This window comes from Rhinatrema bivittatum, chromosome 13 (genome assembly GCF_901001135.1).
Source record: "Rhinatrema bivittatum chromosome 13, aRhiBiv1.1, whole genome shotgun sequence".
Classification (NCBI taxonomy): Eukaryota; Metazoa; Chordata; class Amphibia; order Gymnophiona; family Rhinatrematidae; genus Rhinatrema; species Rhinatrema bivittatum.
The window spans coordinates 81,253,499-81,272,620 of NC_042627.1; the positions used below are offsets into that span (position 1 = coordinate 81,253,499).

The following is a 19,122-nucleotide window of genomic DNA, read 5'->3' on the forward strand; positions in this document are numbered from 1 at the left end:
GGTTCTAAGGAACTCGGGTGTTCTTGTTGTGTTATTGGTCTCTGGTGTTTAAGTGGGTTTGCTCCTGGCCTTCCTTCTATGGTCCATTTCTGTTCAGAGTCCTCCTGCTCAGCCCAGAAAAGCTGCATTGTGGTACATCAGCAGAGCCTCTCCGTAATTGTGCTTAGTGCTTGTGGACTTAAATGAGAATATAACGAATAGATGTCATTTCTAATATTCTGAGGTTTGCTCAACAGCGCCACTTTTCATCCTCCACTAGCACTATCCGTCTATAATGCTAAAGGAACTCTTGGATCTGCTGAATGTAAATAAAGGGTCATTTCAAGCACTGCCTATCGCTTCTACCGTATCACAGCACAGACTTCCCTCCCGATGCTTTTTGTTGGTTTTTTTTTGGGGGGGGGGGGGTTCATTCTATTTTTGACCCAGCAGTTTTTCTCCTGCTCCTTTCAGCTCAGTTGGAAGCAGAGCTGAGATCTGTCGCCATGAGCCTTCATTTGCAACTATCCGAGGATTATTCCTTTTATTTTATATTCCCTCCCAACTTCTTGGTCTAATCACTGCAGCAATAAGTCCTTAACTGGAAGCCACGCACCAGGGCTCCTTCCAGAAACCTGCTTTTGTGGCATTGGTGTCACTGTTGCATGATGGCTGACCCAGGGAGAATTGAACCTAGGCCCTCTGTGTACTGCCTCCTCCCAAAGCTTAGAATGCTTACATTGCTAGCACTGCTCACTCTCTTCTCTACGTTAGCTTTTAAGAACTGCATACGTTAGCTTCCAGAATCGCTGTGCTGTACTGTTTAATGAGATTCTAATGCTCAAATGTTTCTTTTATTATATAAAGATTTGGATTAGTTGTTCCATGCTGCTGAGACTTGTCCCTATCTGGTCCTGTTATGCTTGCTAGTCCGCGTGGCAAGGCCATGGACTGCCGCGCTCACCTGCTCTCTTGATGCCGGCCTGGACCCTCCATTCCATGATGTGGCTGATCGCCACACTCTTGCAGCAGGACGTCAGTCCCAGCCTGCCTTTCACACCACCACCTCTCTGGGCCTCCCTAGGTGCACACATGCCCGCCTTCATGCTATTTAAAGGGCCAGTGGTGGGAATGCCTAGAGGGCACCTCCTGACAATGTCATTGTCCAAGCCATATTTAAAGGTTCTCCAGACACCCTTCCAGTCCCTCAACAATAGGTCGACTCCATATGGAGAAGTGCTTTGCCTCCGCATTCCTAGTTCTTGCTTCCTGCTCCTCACTTCCTAGTTTCCGCTGTGTGTTGTTCCTGGTTCCTTGGGAGTCTGGTTTGTCTCCTGAGTTCTTGTCTTCATGGTCAGTCTTTCTTTTATCTGTATTCAGCGTCTCATCTTGCTCTTGTGGTCCCTCCTCCTCTTCGTTCCTTGTACTGGACTTCTGGTTTTGACCTCTGACCAGATTTCTGGCTTTGACTTGAATTGGACTTCTGGCTTGACCTCGGATTGGACCTCGATACTGCTTGTCTTCTGTCTGCCTCTGACCACTGCCTGAACCACGACACTGTGAGAACGCTGCCTGTCTCTGACCACAGCCTGAACCTGACCCTGACTGATGCCTGCCCTGATCACTGCTTGTCCTTCTCCGTGCTGGCCTGCATCAACTTCATTGCGACAGATCTTCACCTCTACAAAGGCCCTCTACAGAGGCTGGTCCTGGCATCCAAGGGCTCAACCTAAGGGGAATGTAGGATGGTATTAGCGAAGCTCCAGTTGGGCCTCTGCTTCAGCTGGCTTCGCTTGCTGACGGTGAGGACCCTCAGGGTTCCTCCCTGCAGGTTGCACCAACTCCCCCTTGGCCTAAGGGGCCACATCCATAACATGTCCTTCAGTTTTTGATGCTGGAAGCATCAAAAACTGTTGCCCTGGTGCATGACCCCTAGATGATTCTCACATAAATCTTCTCCTTCAAAATTATCCACACTTTGTCCACAAAGTTCCCAGAAAATAAGGGGGCAGGGCTGGAGGTGTTAGAACTTCTTTGGCTGGAAAACTCCATTTTGAAAGATATTGTGTTCTTAATATGTTTACTTGTTAGCCACTTAGAACATGGGATGGGATGGCATAAAAAGTTTGTAAATAAATTGGGTTACGTTGGAGCAGAGATCGGTCCAGAAGATAGCTACTCAAATGGTCAATGGCCTTCATTCTAAAACATATGGGGATAGACTTAAAGATCTAAACATGTATACCCTAAAGAAAAGGCAGGATAAGGGAGGTATGACAGAGACATTCAAATATCTCAAAGGTCCCTGGTGAGACCTCACTTGGAATACTGAGTACAGTTCTGGAGACCGCACCTTCAAAAGGATATAAACAGGATGGAGTCGCTCCAGAGGGAGTCTACTAACATGGTCTGTGGTTTTCGTTGTAAAGCATATGGGGATAGACTTAAAGATCTAAACATGTACACCCTAGAGGGAAAGTGAGATAGGGGAGATATGATAGAGACATTTAAATATCTCAAAGATTTCCATGCACAGGAGGTGAGCCTCGTTCAACAAAAAGGAGACTCTAGAACAAAGGGTCATGAGATGAAGGAAAAAGGGGGTAAACTCAGGAGTAATGTTACAAAATATTTCTTTTCAGAGAAAGTACTGGATGCACGGAGCAACCTTCAGTGGAGGTGCTGGAGATGAATTCAAGAAAGCCTGGGATAAATACAGGGGATATCTGAGGGAGTGATGGGAATTGGAAAGCTAAATTAGTTGGGCGGATGGGCAGACTAGATGGCCATTTGATGTTTTTCTGCCAACTTGTTTCTACCAAGTGAGATGATCAAATTTGCCATTGATACAAAATTAGTCAAAGTTTTTAAATCACAAGAGGATTGTGAGAAATCTTACTCCTTCTATTCCCTACAAAGAATTCTTCATTTCACAGAGATAATGGCGTTTTAGTGAAGATGTCTCGTGTTGCTGGACTTGGATCATGTGCTGCGATACAGTGTAAAGAGATTCATTTAGAGAAATTGTATGGGTGATGCTATATGATTGGATATTGGCACGATGTGCTTGATGGTGTTAAGAGATTTCCTCTGAGGAAGCTCTTGACTTTAAGGGTGAAACAAAGAATTCTTTGTAGGGAATAGAAGGAATAAGATTCTAAAGGGAATAGAAGGAATAAGATTCAAAAATTGTGAAGACTTTTATAAGCCATGAGTATCTCCAAAGAAGCTTCCATCTATTGATAATACGTGAAAACATGATGAGTAGATAATATGGATGATATAAAAAAACATTTTTGCATTACCATATTGTATGTTCTCATTACATTTTAGTATATTGTTATACAAATTGTATAAACGTTTTAGGGATGATCTGTGGTCAAAGTTGGAATGAATGGGTATGAATGTTGGATGATTTTATTGCGATTTTAGATCTCATATGATCCAGTGACAATAGATATCTTAAATGTGATTGTATATTAGAGCAGGCATGCGATCACATAATACACATTTTGTAAGCATATTGTAAAAATTGTTGAAGTGTTTGTTAGATTGATTAAAAAGTATTTAATATCATTTTTTCTCTTTGTTTGTAATTCATTTACCTTGTTAATCTATTGGATTGGATTCAATTGGATTCAATTGGATTCAATTGGATTAACCCCCCACTCCTCCCCCGTACCTCGAATAGACCCACACGTACAGCCCTCCAAGGAACCCTACGTGCCCAACCCATCAAATCTTTCAAATTATCATCTACCATAAGCAGAGCTTTCTCTCTCGCTGGCCCCTCCATATGGAACTCCCTGCCTCCCGATATACGCCTGGAAACATACACACCCACTTTCAAGAAAAAACTGAAAACATGGCTCTTCCAGCAAGCTTACCACACATCACCTGCCATTACATAAACCCCCACTGTTTAACTAAAAATTGAGTAACTAAGAATTTGCTACATGACTAGGAATCTATTTCTCGGAATACGTCTCATGCCCATCGATTTTGTACTTTGACTCGGCTACTTATGTAATTAGCTTTTGTAAATAGTTGTGATTTTGCTGATTTTGCTGTATCTATTTATTGATATCACGGACGCTCGCGGCATAGTCAGCTCTATACCCTATCCCACTTTTAACCACCTTGTTCTCAGTTACATGTAAGGGCCCCGCCCAAAAGTTAACCTGTTTTTTCAATGTTATATGTAAGGGTTCTGCCCATTTGTTCCTTTTTAACTGTAAACCGATGCGATGTGTAAACGGTCATCGGTATAAAAGAAACTTTAAATAAATAAATAAATAAATTATGTGAATGCCTTCTATAATCTGCTATACAAAAGAAATTAAGTGATTTAATTGAACTGTGAGGTATTGGATTGGTGCAATATTTATTTATTTATTTAACCATCCTTCTATGCTGCTTTCCCAACATGGTTGGAAACCCAGAACTACAATCCTCCTGCAGATGGCAGGTAGAGGGAGTAACACAGGTACTCCATGTCTCTAGTTCAAGTTGGACTGGACTTAGGTTAGATTTGGCTTTTGCAGGAGCAGATCTGAGTGAAACCCAGAACTCCCAGATTGTAAAATGTTAGTTTGGTTTGTGCTGTGAAGGAAGGCCTGTGGGAAATGGATAGCAAGAACCATAAAGGTGAACACTGACCGGCTGACTCTGGCTGTTGATTGATAAGCAGCGTCTCTGTTATACTAAAAGGCAATTAAAGATAAACATAAAATCTGTGACTAAGAAAATGTTGGTGTGTTTTACAGAGAAGATGTGGTTAGTGCAGTTAGTGTAGCTGTGTTTAAAAAAGGTTTGGATAAGTTCTTGGAGGAGAAGTCCATTAACTGCTATTAAGTTCACTTAGAGAATAGCCACTGCCATTAGCAATGGTAACATGGAATAGACTTAGTTTTTGGGTACTTGCCAGGTTCTTATGGCCTGGACTGGCCACTGTTGGAAACAGGATGCTGGGCTTGATGGACCCTTGGTCTGACCCAGTATGGCATTTTCTTATGTTCTTATGTTCTTAAGGGATTCTGAGAACGTAGGACAGGCCAGAGCGGCCCTGTCACATGGATACTGTTCTATTAAGTGTTTAGAGTTGCTAATTAGTTCAGCTTGGAAATGCCTCATGTACTCTGCCAGTTATAACAGTTATGCAATGGAGGAGGTGACCCCCCCATGCTTTGGAGGGGCTCTGCACAAGGGAAACGTCTAGCAAATTGGCTGGTGTGGTGCCTACCTGGCTGTGCCGTGGGCTCCCAGTAATGGCTGCCTCCTCTCCTGCCAGCAGGGCCCTGGCCAGCCCCTGGTGGTTCAGCCTTTGTGGCGAGGCTGAGTCGAGGAGGCAGAGGTAGCTAAGTACTATTCCTTTCAGCAGGCAGGAGGACGGGGAGGGGTCAGCCCTCTATGTAGTTGACTTTTTTCTTTTTTTTAAGCTTAGCCTAGCACCTGAAGGTTACATCAGACAGATTATTAACATTTTTCTATTTCTGTTTCTTGACAGACTGGACGTATTGAACCCAACTACCCAAAAGTCTGTGGCCACCAAGGCAATGTTCTGGACATCAAATGGAGCCCATTCCTGGAGAACATCATTGCCTCCTGTTCTGAGGACACCTCGGTGAGTGGCACCAGCACTTCGGGCTAGCTGTGCAGGACATGGTCAGGAGAGGCCACTCAGCATGCATTGAGGCAAGGTGAAGCCGGATTGCTGGCCTGACTGGATGGCGCTTTTTCTTACTCTGCCTGTGACTTCCACTTCTCACAGTGGCTTGCTGCTGTCCTGCAGTTAGTCCGTGCAGTTAGTATAGCTGTGTTTAAAAAAGGATTGAATAAGTTCTTGGAGGAGAAGTCCATTACCTGCTATTAAGTTCACTTAGAGAATAGCCACTGCCATTAGCAATGGTTACATGGAATAGACTTGGTTTTTGGGTACTTGCCAGGTTCTTATGGCCTGGACTGGCCACTGTTGGAAACAGGATGCTGGGCTTGATGGACCCTTGGTCTGACCCAGTATGGCATTTTCTTATGTTCTTATGTTCCTTTCTCTCTTGTCCTGCACCTCCAAGCTTCATTTCTGACTTCAGAATCCCCTTACTCTGTGCCAATGCCATGCACCTCTCATCCTCCACCCTCAGCCCACCCCATCCCTTTTTTGCTTTGTAACTTTTTTTTAATCCGGATTTTCCAAGCACAAGATAAAAACAGTGTAACTCTGCGATACATCCTCTGAGAGCATCGTTACATAAAACACTGGCTACAAAATTTGCTGACACAATAAACACAAATCATACTCTCTGAAAACATTTCTAACATTAAACTCATAAAACTAGAGCTGTGGACTATCCCAGAGAGCAGAGTGCACAGGTTAAAATGTTGTTAAGACCTTAGGGAGCTGAGTTTCACCTGTGGCGCTCTGTAACTCATCTTCTTCACTCTTCTCAGCGTCTTTCTTCCTTTCTGTGAATGAGTTCAGAGTCTCTCATAGACTTCAGTCCCCCTGTGTTGTGCATTCTCTCTAATGGATCAGGGCCCACTCCAGTCCTTCACATAACCCAGGAATGGAATTCTGAGATCCAGCAGAAGGCTCCGTTTGTGTCATCACGTGTGAAAGAAATGTCCCTCCTATCCACCATGTGTGAAAGAAATGTCCCTCCTATCCACCACGTGTGAAAGAAATGTCCCTCCTATCCACCACGTGTGAAAGAAATGCCCCTCCTATCCACCACGTGTGAAAGAAATGTCCCTCCTATCCACCACGTGTGAAAGAAATGCCCCTCCTATCCACCACGTGTGAAAGAAATGTCCCTCCTATCCACCATGTGTGAAAGAAATGTCTCTCCTATCCACCATGTGTGAAAGAAATGTCCCTCCTATCTGAACAAACTCCCATACCATTAAATTTGACCGGGGTCAGATGTGAGGGACATGCTTATCTTGTGATTCTCTACATCATTTGGTAAATGAACCCTTAGAATTTGGTACTACACTACATGAAGGTATAAATAGTGGATTCCAATAACCAACACTGAAGGAATCACGCACATAACTGTAACTAAATTATACAAATGTTTAAGTTAATTTTACAATATCCATATAACAAATACTTAATTAAAAACTTACTAGAAACATATCAATACACAGCTTTTCATATACAATAATGTACAGAAATGCACCACCCAAATAATACCTAACATAAAATACTGACATGTATTCCACAATATAAATACCCCATTCATCACATTCATACACTAATGCTCTCTCATTCCAGTCTTACAATATTTCAATCTCATAAAACCATAACAATATTCTGATCCAAGATGGCGTCTTGAAGGGAGGATGGAGTCAGAGGCTTTCTCTTTGCGGATTTTCTTCAAAACGCAGATGCCGCATACTGAGAGGAAGGGACGGATTCGGGTGGAATCCTCAGAGCCTACCTTATCCACCCCGACCCAACCTACCATAGAGGGCTTCTTTACCCCATCGAATATATCAACCCCGGGAGGGAGGTCCGCAGCGGATTCCGGGGAGGAGCACACCCCGGCTCTGCAGGACATGCAAACATCTTTGAGTCCCGGGGCTCCCATGACTCCTTCTCCACCATCCCACGACTTAGTGCGGGTTCTGGGCCAGGCTTCACCACAGCTACTGCCGGATGTGAAGCTGACCGCTGAGGCAGGATCCGGAGCATTCGGCATGGGCTTGTACCTGAAAGCACGCCAGGCCCGTTGCCTCAGCCTGCGTTGCGGCAGGTTAACTTAGAAGAGCAAAAACAACTAAGCCAGAGTGCACCAGTTTCCATCTGCGATGGGAGAGAAGATCCGGCAGATTATCCTGCCAGGATTTAGAAGTCTGCCGGGAAGGTGCGGTAAGCACTGCTTTAAATTTGAAAACGCTTAAACCTCAGGCTATTACCTTAGAATCAGTGTGGCGTGCTTTGATTTCCCTGGAAACTTCTATCTCAGCATTAACTTCTGTTATAACTGAGTCACAAAAAAGTATTCAACGTATGGAACCATTACTCAGCTCTCATGCTGTTAGAATTAATGATTTAGACTCACGAGTCTCTCAGTTAGAGTGATCTAGCTCAAGGAGAATTAGTGGCTTCAAAGAAAATGGAGAACATGGAAAACGCTCTTAGATTCTTAAATCTGAGAGTGTTAAATTTTCCCCGTGTAAAATTAATATCTCCACGAGATCAAATTAAAAAGTATTTAATGGACATATTGCATTTTCCATCTGACACAATTCCACCTTTGTCCAATATATATTTTTCATCTACTGAGAAGACAGAAAATCACAAGTTTCAGAATCTGGGGGGTGCTGATCTCTCCGTTTTATTGGAAACATTGGGGGTGGATTTCCGCGGAACTTTACTTGTTACCTTTGTTTTTCCTGCTGATCGGGACTCTACATTGAGGCTTTTTCTTCGTAACAGAGATAAAATGTACTAGGGTCAGAAAATTTGGGTATATCCCGATATCACTAGAACTACTCAGATACGTAGGAAGAAGTTTGTAGGAATGTGTCAGGAGGCTAGACAGCTAGGAGCACAGATTACCATTAGATACCCTTGTAAATGTGTATTGAAATTGAATAATGTCTGATATATTTTTTTTTTAACTGTCTCAATTGCGTTTTTTTCTAGATTCCCTCAGAATGGAAGGCAGTGCTACCTAACTGTGTTATGGTGTAAATTTATAATATTCTTTGTCTCCCTTTAATTTCTTTTTTACTTTTACCTATGCTTAAATTGTGTTCTATGTAACCCTTGGATCTCTGTAAATTTCTTTGTACAGGGTAAAATGATTACCTAGTAATAGATGGATATAGTGTTTATCCTAGCCTTTATTTTTTCTTTTACATAAGTTGTTAATAACCCATTCTAGATTGGTTGTTTCCTATCTAAAGTGGTTGTTTCCTATCTAAAGTTATCTATAACAAATAAATAAAAAATTTAAAAAACCCAAAACCATAACAATATTCTAATGCACACATATTACTGCTAACCAATACTGTTCATCTTGATACATTGTTCACTGTTTATGTGCATCTTATATATCGTAAACTTTTAATATATTCACTGGTTTTTAGAAACAATTTTATAAGACTCCCTACAAAGTAGGATCATCCCTACAAAGTAGGATCACCTATATTAGGCTTCTTCAGGGTTTTTTAAAAAATTGAGCTATTACAATGTTAACCTGTCACTATTCATTTAACACCGGTACTCCAGCACACCATTCAATACACAATTATGTTAAGAACATAAGAACCTGCCATACTGGGTCAGACCAAGGGTCCATCAAGCCCATCATCCTGTTTCCAACAGAGGCCAATCCAGGCCATAAGAACCTGGCAAGTATCCCAAAACTGTCTATTCCATGTTACCGTTGCTAGTAATAGCAGTGGCTATTTTCTAAGTCAACTTGATTAATAGCAGGTAATGGACTTCTCCTCCAAGAACTTATCCAATCCTTTTTTAAACCCAGCTACACTAACTGCACTAACCACATCCTCTGGCAACAAATTCCAGAGTTTAATTGTGCGTTGAGTGAAAAAGAACTTTCTCCGATTAGTTTTAAATGTGCCCCATGCTAACTTCATGGAGTGCCCCCTAGTCTTTCTACTATCCGAAAGAGTAAATAACCGATTCACATCTACCTGTTCTAGACCTCTCATGATTTTAAACATCTCTATCATATCCCCCCTCAGCCGTCTCTTCTCCAAGCTGAACAGCCCTAACCTCTTTAGTCTTTCCTCATAGGGGAGCTGTTCCATTTGTGTATTGAATGGTGGATTGGAGTACTGGTGTTTAAATGAATAGTGACAGGTTAACATTGTAATAGGTCAATTTAAAAAAAACCAAAACCCTGAAGAAGCCTAATATAGGTGAAACAAAGAAGATCCTACTTTGTAGGGGAGTCTTATAAAATTGTTTCTAAAAACCAGTGAATATATTAAAAGTTTACAATTTATAAGATGTACATAAGTAGTCAGCATTATTGTATCAATATGAAGAGTATTGGTTAGCAGTAACGTATGCCGTAGAATATTGTTATGGTTTTATGTGATTGAAATATTGTAAGACTGGAATGAGAGAGCATTAGTGTATTTTATTGTGGATTACATGTGAGTATTTATGTTAGTATTTTGTTTGTTAGGTAACAGTTAGAATTTGGCCCATGACCATTTTCCTCTGGCCCTAATCCAGATGTTCTTGTAACCAGTTGTTCGAAAGCTACCCCATGTGGAGGTGTTCCCACATGCCATCATCTCTCAATGCTTTTTGTACCCTTAAGAACTGCATTCTTGTACAGGGCCATCTCTCAGATGAAGCGCTGCATGTATTCTGCCCACTCCACGAAATACTAAAGTTGGAAATAGTGATAAAATAGTATTCTACATTAGTTTGTCTTCCAGCTGCTGTAGGGATGCAAATGTATTGTATCCTGTCAATTGTAATATGTTCACTCTGCCCCTCTAGATTTAAAACTATTTAGCAAATTCTGAAGAGCAGAATGGTGGTAATGCTCTTACAGTAAGGAAATGTTTCACTTTTTTCTGCACTGTCTTCCATATGCATATAACATTGCCAAGAAGTGAATGGCCTTCATCATAGCAAGAACTTCTACTCTAACTCATATAATCTAATCCACACCCAACACCCAGAATCTTTCAAATATCCTGCATTAAGAGCCACCTTGCTTGAGTTGCACAGCTGTTTCACTGATTGCAGTACTATTGCTCTGTAATATACAAGAAAACATGGAGAAGCAAGCCCACCCTGCTCTATAAGCATCTGTAGCCCTTCTGTTTCTCCAAACGTGTACACCATTTTATTCAGATTTTGATAAAACAGAGCTGGAACTTGAATAAGGAGCATAGAGAAACAATAACTTCCAAACAGACTTCCTCATGATCAGGCTGCATCCCATCCAGCTTATAGTAAGGGTGCCCCATCTTTCTAGATCCTTCCCTATTTCTTGGGTCATTGGTTTATAATTCAAATTATAAATTTCTTTCAAGTCAGAATGGCATACTAAGCCAAGGTACACGCTTCTAGGTCATCTGGTTTAGTTTTAAAATTGTGCCACTGCTTCATTGGGTGATTATATTATGGTTGGTGAAGAACTGTGGGATAGATCTTGTTCCAGTCTTATAACTTGCTTATGATTAAAAGAAGCTTTGATTTATTCAGTTTGAAAAAACCTTAATGCTAACCCAGGACAAGTAGCAAATTTTAGACCCATATCTAATCTTCAATTTTTAGCTGAGCTAATAAAATGGACAGTACTGATACAATTAGGACAACGGCTGGAGGAAGATAACTTTAATGTTTGCCAGTCAGGATTTAGGACCAATTTTGGGACCAGGATAGCAGATGATTTAAGTTGATGACTTCCTGTATTGGGATGGCCACCCATTAGAACTGAAATTGGAATTAGTCTCCTTGTGGTAATTTTTAGATTTGGGCCTAATAATGCAGAGTCAGGTATATCATCTAGTGAAGAAGTCTTTTTAGCAAATTTCACAATCTTTGCTCCTTTTGACTAGGAAAGCCCTGAGAATGGTGGTCCAGGGTCTCATTTTCGGTAATTCCTTTTTGGTTCAGGTGGAAAGCAAGCAGCTAGGCTCCAGCTTATCATGTTTCCCCTGCCTTACAGCAGCTTTATTGGCTGCCTCTTGTAGCCAGGATTAGTTTTAAAATTGTGTCCCTGGGTCATATAGTTGTGAATGGCGGACAGAATATCATCTTACAGTCTTCGCAAGATGTGCTTTTAGTAGTTTCTCCTCTGACACAGGTAAAGTTAGTGGTTACGCAACAGATTTTTTTTTCAGCTGGCCCTGATTTGTGGAAGGTGAGATTAGAGGGAGAAACGTGACCTTCCATAAACTTTGCAAGACTTGTTTTTTTACAAAGGTGTTTAATTGATGATTTATTTTAGGAGTTTAATACTGTTGGACTGATAGATAATGTTAGATGATGGTTGTCAGTTCTGGTGCTATTTTAGTTTATTGTAATTGTGATGTATATTTTATATTTCTGATTTTATTTTATGTTTTTATATTGTAAGTCACATTTTATTTTTTGAAAATAAGACTAATAAATTTAAAAAGTATTTTATATCCTGTAATCTAATACAGAATGGGCTCATCAAGTCCATACTGACTGGGAGGACCTTGGTGGTGTCTGATTCTTTTGGATGTCTCACAGACCTCCTCATATTATCAATATCAAGAACACTTCATGGCAACCATCTCCATCTCCTCCTATGCTCCTCTCACCACGCACCCTCTGCTGTCCTTTCCCTTCCTCCCAGGCTACATTTGCCCTGCCTCTCCTCCCTCCCCATTCCTGACTCATCTTGCCTCACCTGAGTTCACTGAGGTCCGTAACTAATAACTGCTGATCATTTTCCAATAGGGAGAGAACAGAGTACGTTTCTGTTGCTGAGTATCTTCACGTGGTGACCTTACTGCACAGGTGACCTCTACTGGAGTATGAAAGGAAGGAAAAAGGAAAATTCAGACGAATAATGGAGGGGAAGATGATGCCAAATGTTCAAATGAAGAAAACATCCCTGGTACAACTACTGGCCAGGGTGAACCTGTTCATGCAGGAGACAGAGAGACCATGGACCTGAATGAAGAGATACAGTTTTATGTGGAACCCCAAAGGTGTTAGGGAGATACTTTTCATGTGCAGTAAATCTGAGAGAGTTCATTCGTCATTCATGGTCTGCACAAAACTAACCCCTCTGGAGATACTTGTGCCTACCTCTTCCATGTTTCACCCGGCAGATTCCTCCTGCTACTTTGTAATGCAAGCTCAGTCAAACCCAGGGTGGGATCTGACATCCGGGAATTTCCCCCCTATTTTATATCCCAGTCATAGTAGAGACAATCCTGGACCGGGACCATGCACCAGGGCTGTGTCTGGAGCCCTGCAAAAAGAGGACTTGAATTTGGTCACTCTGTGTCACTTTATGCAATGATTGGTACTGCCCACCCCCACCCTGGGAGTGGAGGGAGCTGTGACTGCTACCTCCACAGCATTCCCAGCTCTGGCCAACCCCAGGAGCCGAAGACTCAACCCAGAGGCAATTATCAACTGAGTCACTGGACTGGCTGTACTTCCCCTTCCTGCCTCCCAGGCTGTCCTTACCTTGTGCCACCTGGTGCTTGTACAATTGCTGGCAGCATCCTGTTACCAGAGGTGACTCCTGCATGTCATCTGTCCGGAGGAACGATGCGCTAAGCGGAAGCTTCATATCTGGAGATGTAGCCATAACTTCTATTCTGCAGATGTGAAATGGTCGTTTCTGGCAAAAATTGCCTAAAATGTTGCTTTGAGGTTTGCTGACAAACTTTGGGAAGGGTCTCAGATTTGACGTTGATTTTTCCGTCTTTACGTTTGGAAGTCTCTGTAATTGAAACCAAACCCAGTTCTGAGATACGGGTGTGTGATGGGGACCCTCACCCAGTAACAGAAGAAACAAACCCATCATGTCCCAGTGAGTGAATTCTCCATTTTCTCTTTGAATCGCATGGAGGCTCAAGGCAGCGAATGCATACTCCAAGGGGAGTCTAATCCCAGACAGCAAGACAGATTCTCTGTACCTCCTGCTGCTTTGATTGTGTCCCTTCAGAAAGGAAAGTGCAATGTTTTGGGCTCTGGTAGGAGTGCTTTGTGTTAAGTTTGTTTTCTTAAGCTGTGCTTATACTGCTTGGCCATTAGTAGGCGCTGTGCTTCTGGCTGATTAAGACTCTGAGAGTTGCCAGACTGGGTCAGACAGAAGATTCTTCTTGGCCCATGTCCTGTCTTACAGTGGCAAGAAGTGGGGGCTCAGAGGGCGTATATAAGAGAGAAATGCTTATCCCCAAAGTTGCTGCTTTAAAACCAGGGGTCTGGCCCAAGCAAACAAGTTAAGAACATAAGAACCTGCCATACTGGGTCAGACCAAGGGTCCATCAAGCCCAGCATCCTGTTTCCAACAGAAGCCAATCCAGGCCACAAGAACCTGGCAAGTACCCAAAAACTAAGTCTATTCCATGTAACCATTGCTAATGGCAGTGGCTATTCTCTAAGTGAACTTAATAGCAGGTAATGGACTTCTCCTCCAAGAACTTATCCAATCCTTTTTTAAACACAGCTACACTAACTGCACTAACCACATCCTCTGGCAACAAATTCCAGAGTTTAATTGTGCGTTGAGTAAAAAAGAACTTTCTCCGATTAGTTTTAAATGTGCCCCATGTTAACTTCATGGAGTGCCCCCTAGTCTTTCTACTATCCGAAAGAGTAAATAACCGATTTACATCTACCCGTTCTAGACCTCTCATGATTTTAAACACCTCTATCATATCCCCCCTCAGCCGTCTCTTCTCCAAGCTGAAAAGTCCTAACCTCTTTAGTCTTTCCTCATAGGGGAGCTGTTCCATTCCCCTTATCATTATGGTAGCCCTTCTCTGTACCTTCTCCATCGCAATTATATCTTTTTTGAGATGCGGCGACCAGAATTGTGCACAGTAGTCAAGGTGCGGTCTCACCATGGAGCGATACAGAGGCATTATGACATTTTCCGTTTTATTCACCATTCCCTTTTCTAATAATTCCTAACATTCTGTTTGCTTTTTTGACTGCCGCAGCACACTGTACCGACAATTTCAATGTGTTATCCACTATGACGCCTAGATCTCTTTCTTGGGTTGTAGCACCTAATATGGAACCTAACATTGTGTAATTATAGCATGGGTTATTTTTCCCTATATGCATCACCTTGCACTTATCCACATTAAATTTCATCTGCCATTTGGATGCCCAATCTTCCAGTCTCACAAAGTCCTCCTGTAATGTATCACAATCTGCTTGGGATTTAACTACTCTGAACAATTTTGTGTCATCTGCAAATTTGATTATCTCACTCGTATTTCTTTCCAGATCATTTATAAATATATTGAACAGTAAGGGTCCCAATACAGATCCCTAAGGCACTCCACTGTCCACTCCCTTCCACTGAGAAAATTGCCCATTTAATCCTACTCTCTGTTTCCTGTCTTTTAGCCAGTTTGCAATCCACGAAAGGACATCGCCACCTATCCCATGACTTTTTACTTTTCCTAGAAGTCTCTCATGAGGAACTTTGTCAAACGCCTTCTGAAAATCCAAGTATACTATATCTACCGGTTCACCTTTATCCACATGTTTATTAACTCCTTCAAAAAAGTGAAGCAGATTTGTGAGGCAAGACTTGCCCTGAGTAAAGCCATGCTGACTTTGGTCCTAACCCAGAATACAAGAAAATAATGGCAGCTTGCCAAGATCTCAGAGCTCATATGTCTGTGGTTTGGGAGTCTAGGAGGTCACGTGTCTGTGGTGTTTCAGGTGCGCATATGGGAAATCCCAGAAGGAGGCTTAAAGCGCCATATGACAGAGGCCGTCCTGGAGCTGTATGGACACAGCCGCCGGGTGGGGCTCATCGAGTGGCACCCAACAACCAATAACATCCTCTTCAGTGCTGGTTATGACTATAAGGTGAGTCACCGCCAGGAATGAAAGAACACTCCCAAGCCTACACGTACACGGCACCTATAGTGTACACATGGCGACATGTAGGAAAATGGTGCAGTTAGCACCAGTTAGGAACCTGTGAATAGTAACACCACTGTTCAGGTTTTAAACTGTTACTATACATTAACTCTCCTCAGAGAAACACTCACACGTTTGTTCACTTTTTGTAAAACCATTCTGGGTATACATTGTGGATCTTCTACAGCAGTGGTTCTCAACCTTTTCCCCATCGTGACGCACCTGACAGGCCACGCTCACATGTGTGACACACTGCTCATCACAATTCACGGCAGAAATAAAAAAAATAAAGGCCCAGTATTATTTTTGTTAAGAACAACACAAGGGAAAGACAAGTACTCTGTCTGAACAGAAATTACATAAATAGGAAACCTCCCATACCAGAATAGCACCAACTTCCAGCACTGAAACAGTAACCACCTTACCTAAGAAAAGGCAACACTGAAAATATTACACCAGGCCTTAAGACACCAATACATCTCCTATTAGGAAAATGGACCAAGCCAAGCTGCTATATTTTATTTATTTATTTATTTATTTATTTATTTATTTAGGCATTTTTATATACCAAAACATATTGTGTACACCTCATGTCGGTTTACATAATTTAATGGACGTCTTTAACGACAAGTCCTAAATTCATTCAATAGAAATAAAATAACAATAAATACAAATAAAAATAGTAAAATAATGCTAAAATAAAATAACCCTATAAGTAGTAAAAGCATGTAAAATTATATCATAATCATTCTAAAATAACAAAATACATAAAATTCATTCAGAGTCAAACTGAAAAATAGGGTTAAAATAGATATCCTACATGTTTCATGTCACAGGGGGAGTCACTAAAAGGAATCATACTGTACTGTTGAAAGCCTGTATAAACAGCCATGTTTTTAGCTGTTTCTTAAAAGACTGGATATTCTCTTCTAAGCGCAGTTCGAGTGGGAGAGAATTCCAGAGTTTTGGTCCAGCTATGGAAAGGGCCCTCTCTCTGACTGCATTGAGATGTGCTGACTTAGGCGATGGAACTGAAAGAAGTGCTTTACCTAAGGACCTAAGATTTCGTGAAGATGTATGGATATGGAGTGTTGCATTTAACCATTCATTATTGTTACCATAAATAGTTTTATGTATCAATGTCAGACATTTATATTTGATTCGAAAATGAATGGGAAGCCAATGTAAATTCATCTGGATTGGGGTGATGTGATCAAATTTTTTTTGAATTAGTTAGTAAACGTGCGGCCGCGTTTTGCAAAAGTTGCAGTGGCCGAATGGTGGCCATAGGTAGCCCAAAAAGAGGGCATTGCAATAGTCCAATTTTGTCAGTAGCAAAGCTTGAAGCACGGTTCGAAAATCATTATAGTACAACAGTGGTTTCAGTTTCCTTAAAATCTGCAATTTGTAAAAACCATCTTTAATTATATTCTTTACAAATGCCTTTAAATGAAATTCATTATCTAAAATAGCACCAAGACTCCTGACTTCGTGTTTGATGTTAAAAGTGGCTGAACTAGAACTAATTTCAAGTGAAATTTTATCCGTAACCTTATTACAAATGTATAGGAGCCCTACACAGAAACTACAGGCCAGCAGAATACCTCACCTCAGTCACATGTGCAGACCCTCACCTAACAAAGAACAGAGAGATCATAAAGCAAAAACAGAAACATGCAGACAAAATCTGAACTGGAAACCGCAACAAGCCAGGGTCTCTGTATGCAGTGTAACATAGGAAAAAGAGAAACTTCACCAGGCCTCAAAACAAATCAAGAAATATAAAATCAATAGCCATAAAACCATACTAACAAAAAGAACAAATTTTTTCAAAATAGCTGATGAGTGGAATATCCAATAATTAAAAACTCATGTAAAAAAACGTCCAGACACCAATAAAATATTTCAGAACAGCAGACACAAAGACCAAATAATTAAAATCAATGAGGATAAAAAAATGCTTTGCTCTACATACCTGGGAATGTTTGATATCCAGGTACCCTGAGATTGGAATTAGTGGGAGATTGCTTGCAACTTTCACCTCTCTTTGTCACACACAAGCTTTCTCACACTTGCTCTCAATCACGCACATATACGCTTGCGCTCTCTCTCTCTCACCTACACAGGCTCTCAATCACGCACAAATCCACATACACTCTCTCTCTCTCTCTCTCACTTACATAGGCTCTCAATCACACACATATACACATGTGCTCTCTCTCTCTCGCTCTCAATCACGCACATATACACATGCGCTCTCTCTCTCACTTACATAGGCTCTCAATCACGCACATATACACATGCGCTCTCTCTCTCTTGCTCTCAATCACACACATATAGACATGCGCTCTCTCTCTCTCTCTCACTTACATAGGCTCTCAATCACACACATATACACATGCGCTCTCTCTCAATCACGTACATATAGACATGCGCTCTCTCTCTCTCTCACTTACATAGGCTCTCAATCACACACATATACACATGCGCTCTCTCTCTCTCTCTCACTTACATAGGCTCTCAATCACACACACATACACATGTGCTCTCTCTCACTTACCTAGGCTCTTACTTACACATTTACACATATGCTCTCTCTCTTTCTCTCACAGGCTCTCAATTACATGCTCTCTCATCTACACAGGCACTCAATCACACACAGACATACACTCTCAGTCTCACACTTATACAACCAGGCTTTTAATTATACATACACATACTCTCCCTCACACATACAGGCTCTCAATCACATAGTTACATACATGCTCTCTCACACACAAGCTCTCAATCACACACAGACATACACTCTCAGTCTCACTCTTATACAACCAGGCTTTTAATTATACATACACATACTCTCTCTCACACATACAGGCTCTCAATCACATAGTTACATACATGCTGGCTCAAACACACATACTCTCTCTCTCCTCCCCACTCCCCCCACCAAAGAACTGGTGGCAGCAGCAGCCTCCTCTTCTTCCAACTCTCGTGGGCTCGAGAAAGATGTCCCATCGGCCATGGGGGGTTGATGATGTTCCTGTTTTTGCTCCGGTCTGATGCTGCCTGCACTTATAAATTACCGTGGACTCTTCTTCTTCTCGTGCATGCATTAGCTGTACACCACTTACTGTTCTGGGCTGTGGGGGCAGGAAGAAGAGACCATGCTGCTGGTGACGCTAACTCTAGCTAACCTGCTGCATTCTGCCCGGGCTATCAGCATTTCAAGCCCCAGGCGGAAGACGAGTTTGCATCTCCTTGGGGTAAAGGGGAGCAGCTGGACCAGTGGGGGACCGGGAAGTGTGGCCACACACCTGCGTGTGCTTGGCGACACACTGCTTGAGAACTGCTGCCCTAGATAGATGTTTTTATTTATCCTCCTCTAGCAGGTTTCTGCTCAGCACCCCTTGTTTGGAGCCATACTGACCTCATCATAATCGGAAAACATCTGTAGAGCAGTCTGCAGCCTGAGTATAATGGGATCCTGTAGGAAATCTGGGGGGGATTGACATGATTCAAGCAGCCCTTATTACCTAAGGTGCTTTCTA

The 19,122-nt window shown here is 41.9% G+C and overlaps 1 protein-coding gene across 5 annotated transcripts in view; it reads left to right on the plus strand.

The window, feature by feature from the left end:
• CORO2B (coronin 2B) overlaps window positions 1-19,122 on the plus strand; it is a 99,430-nt gene that overhangs the window by 48,958 nt on the left and 31,350 nt on the right. For all 5 annotated transcript variants that reach the window (XM_029574404.1, XM_029574407.1, XM_029574408.1 and 2 more), the window contains 2 exons: window positions 5,486-5,602; window positions 15,371-15,520. In XM_029574404.1, the coding sequence (XP_029430264.1) occupies window positions 5,486-5,602; window positions 15,371-15,520 (267 nt within the window). The remainder of the gene's footprint in view (window positions 1-5,485; window positions 5,603-15,370; window positions 15,521-19,122) is intronic.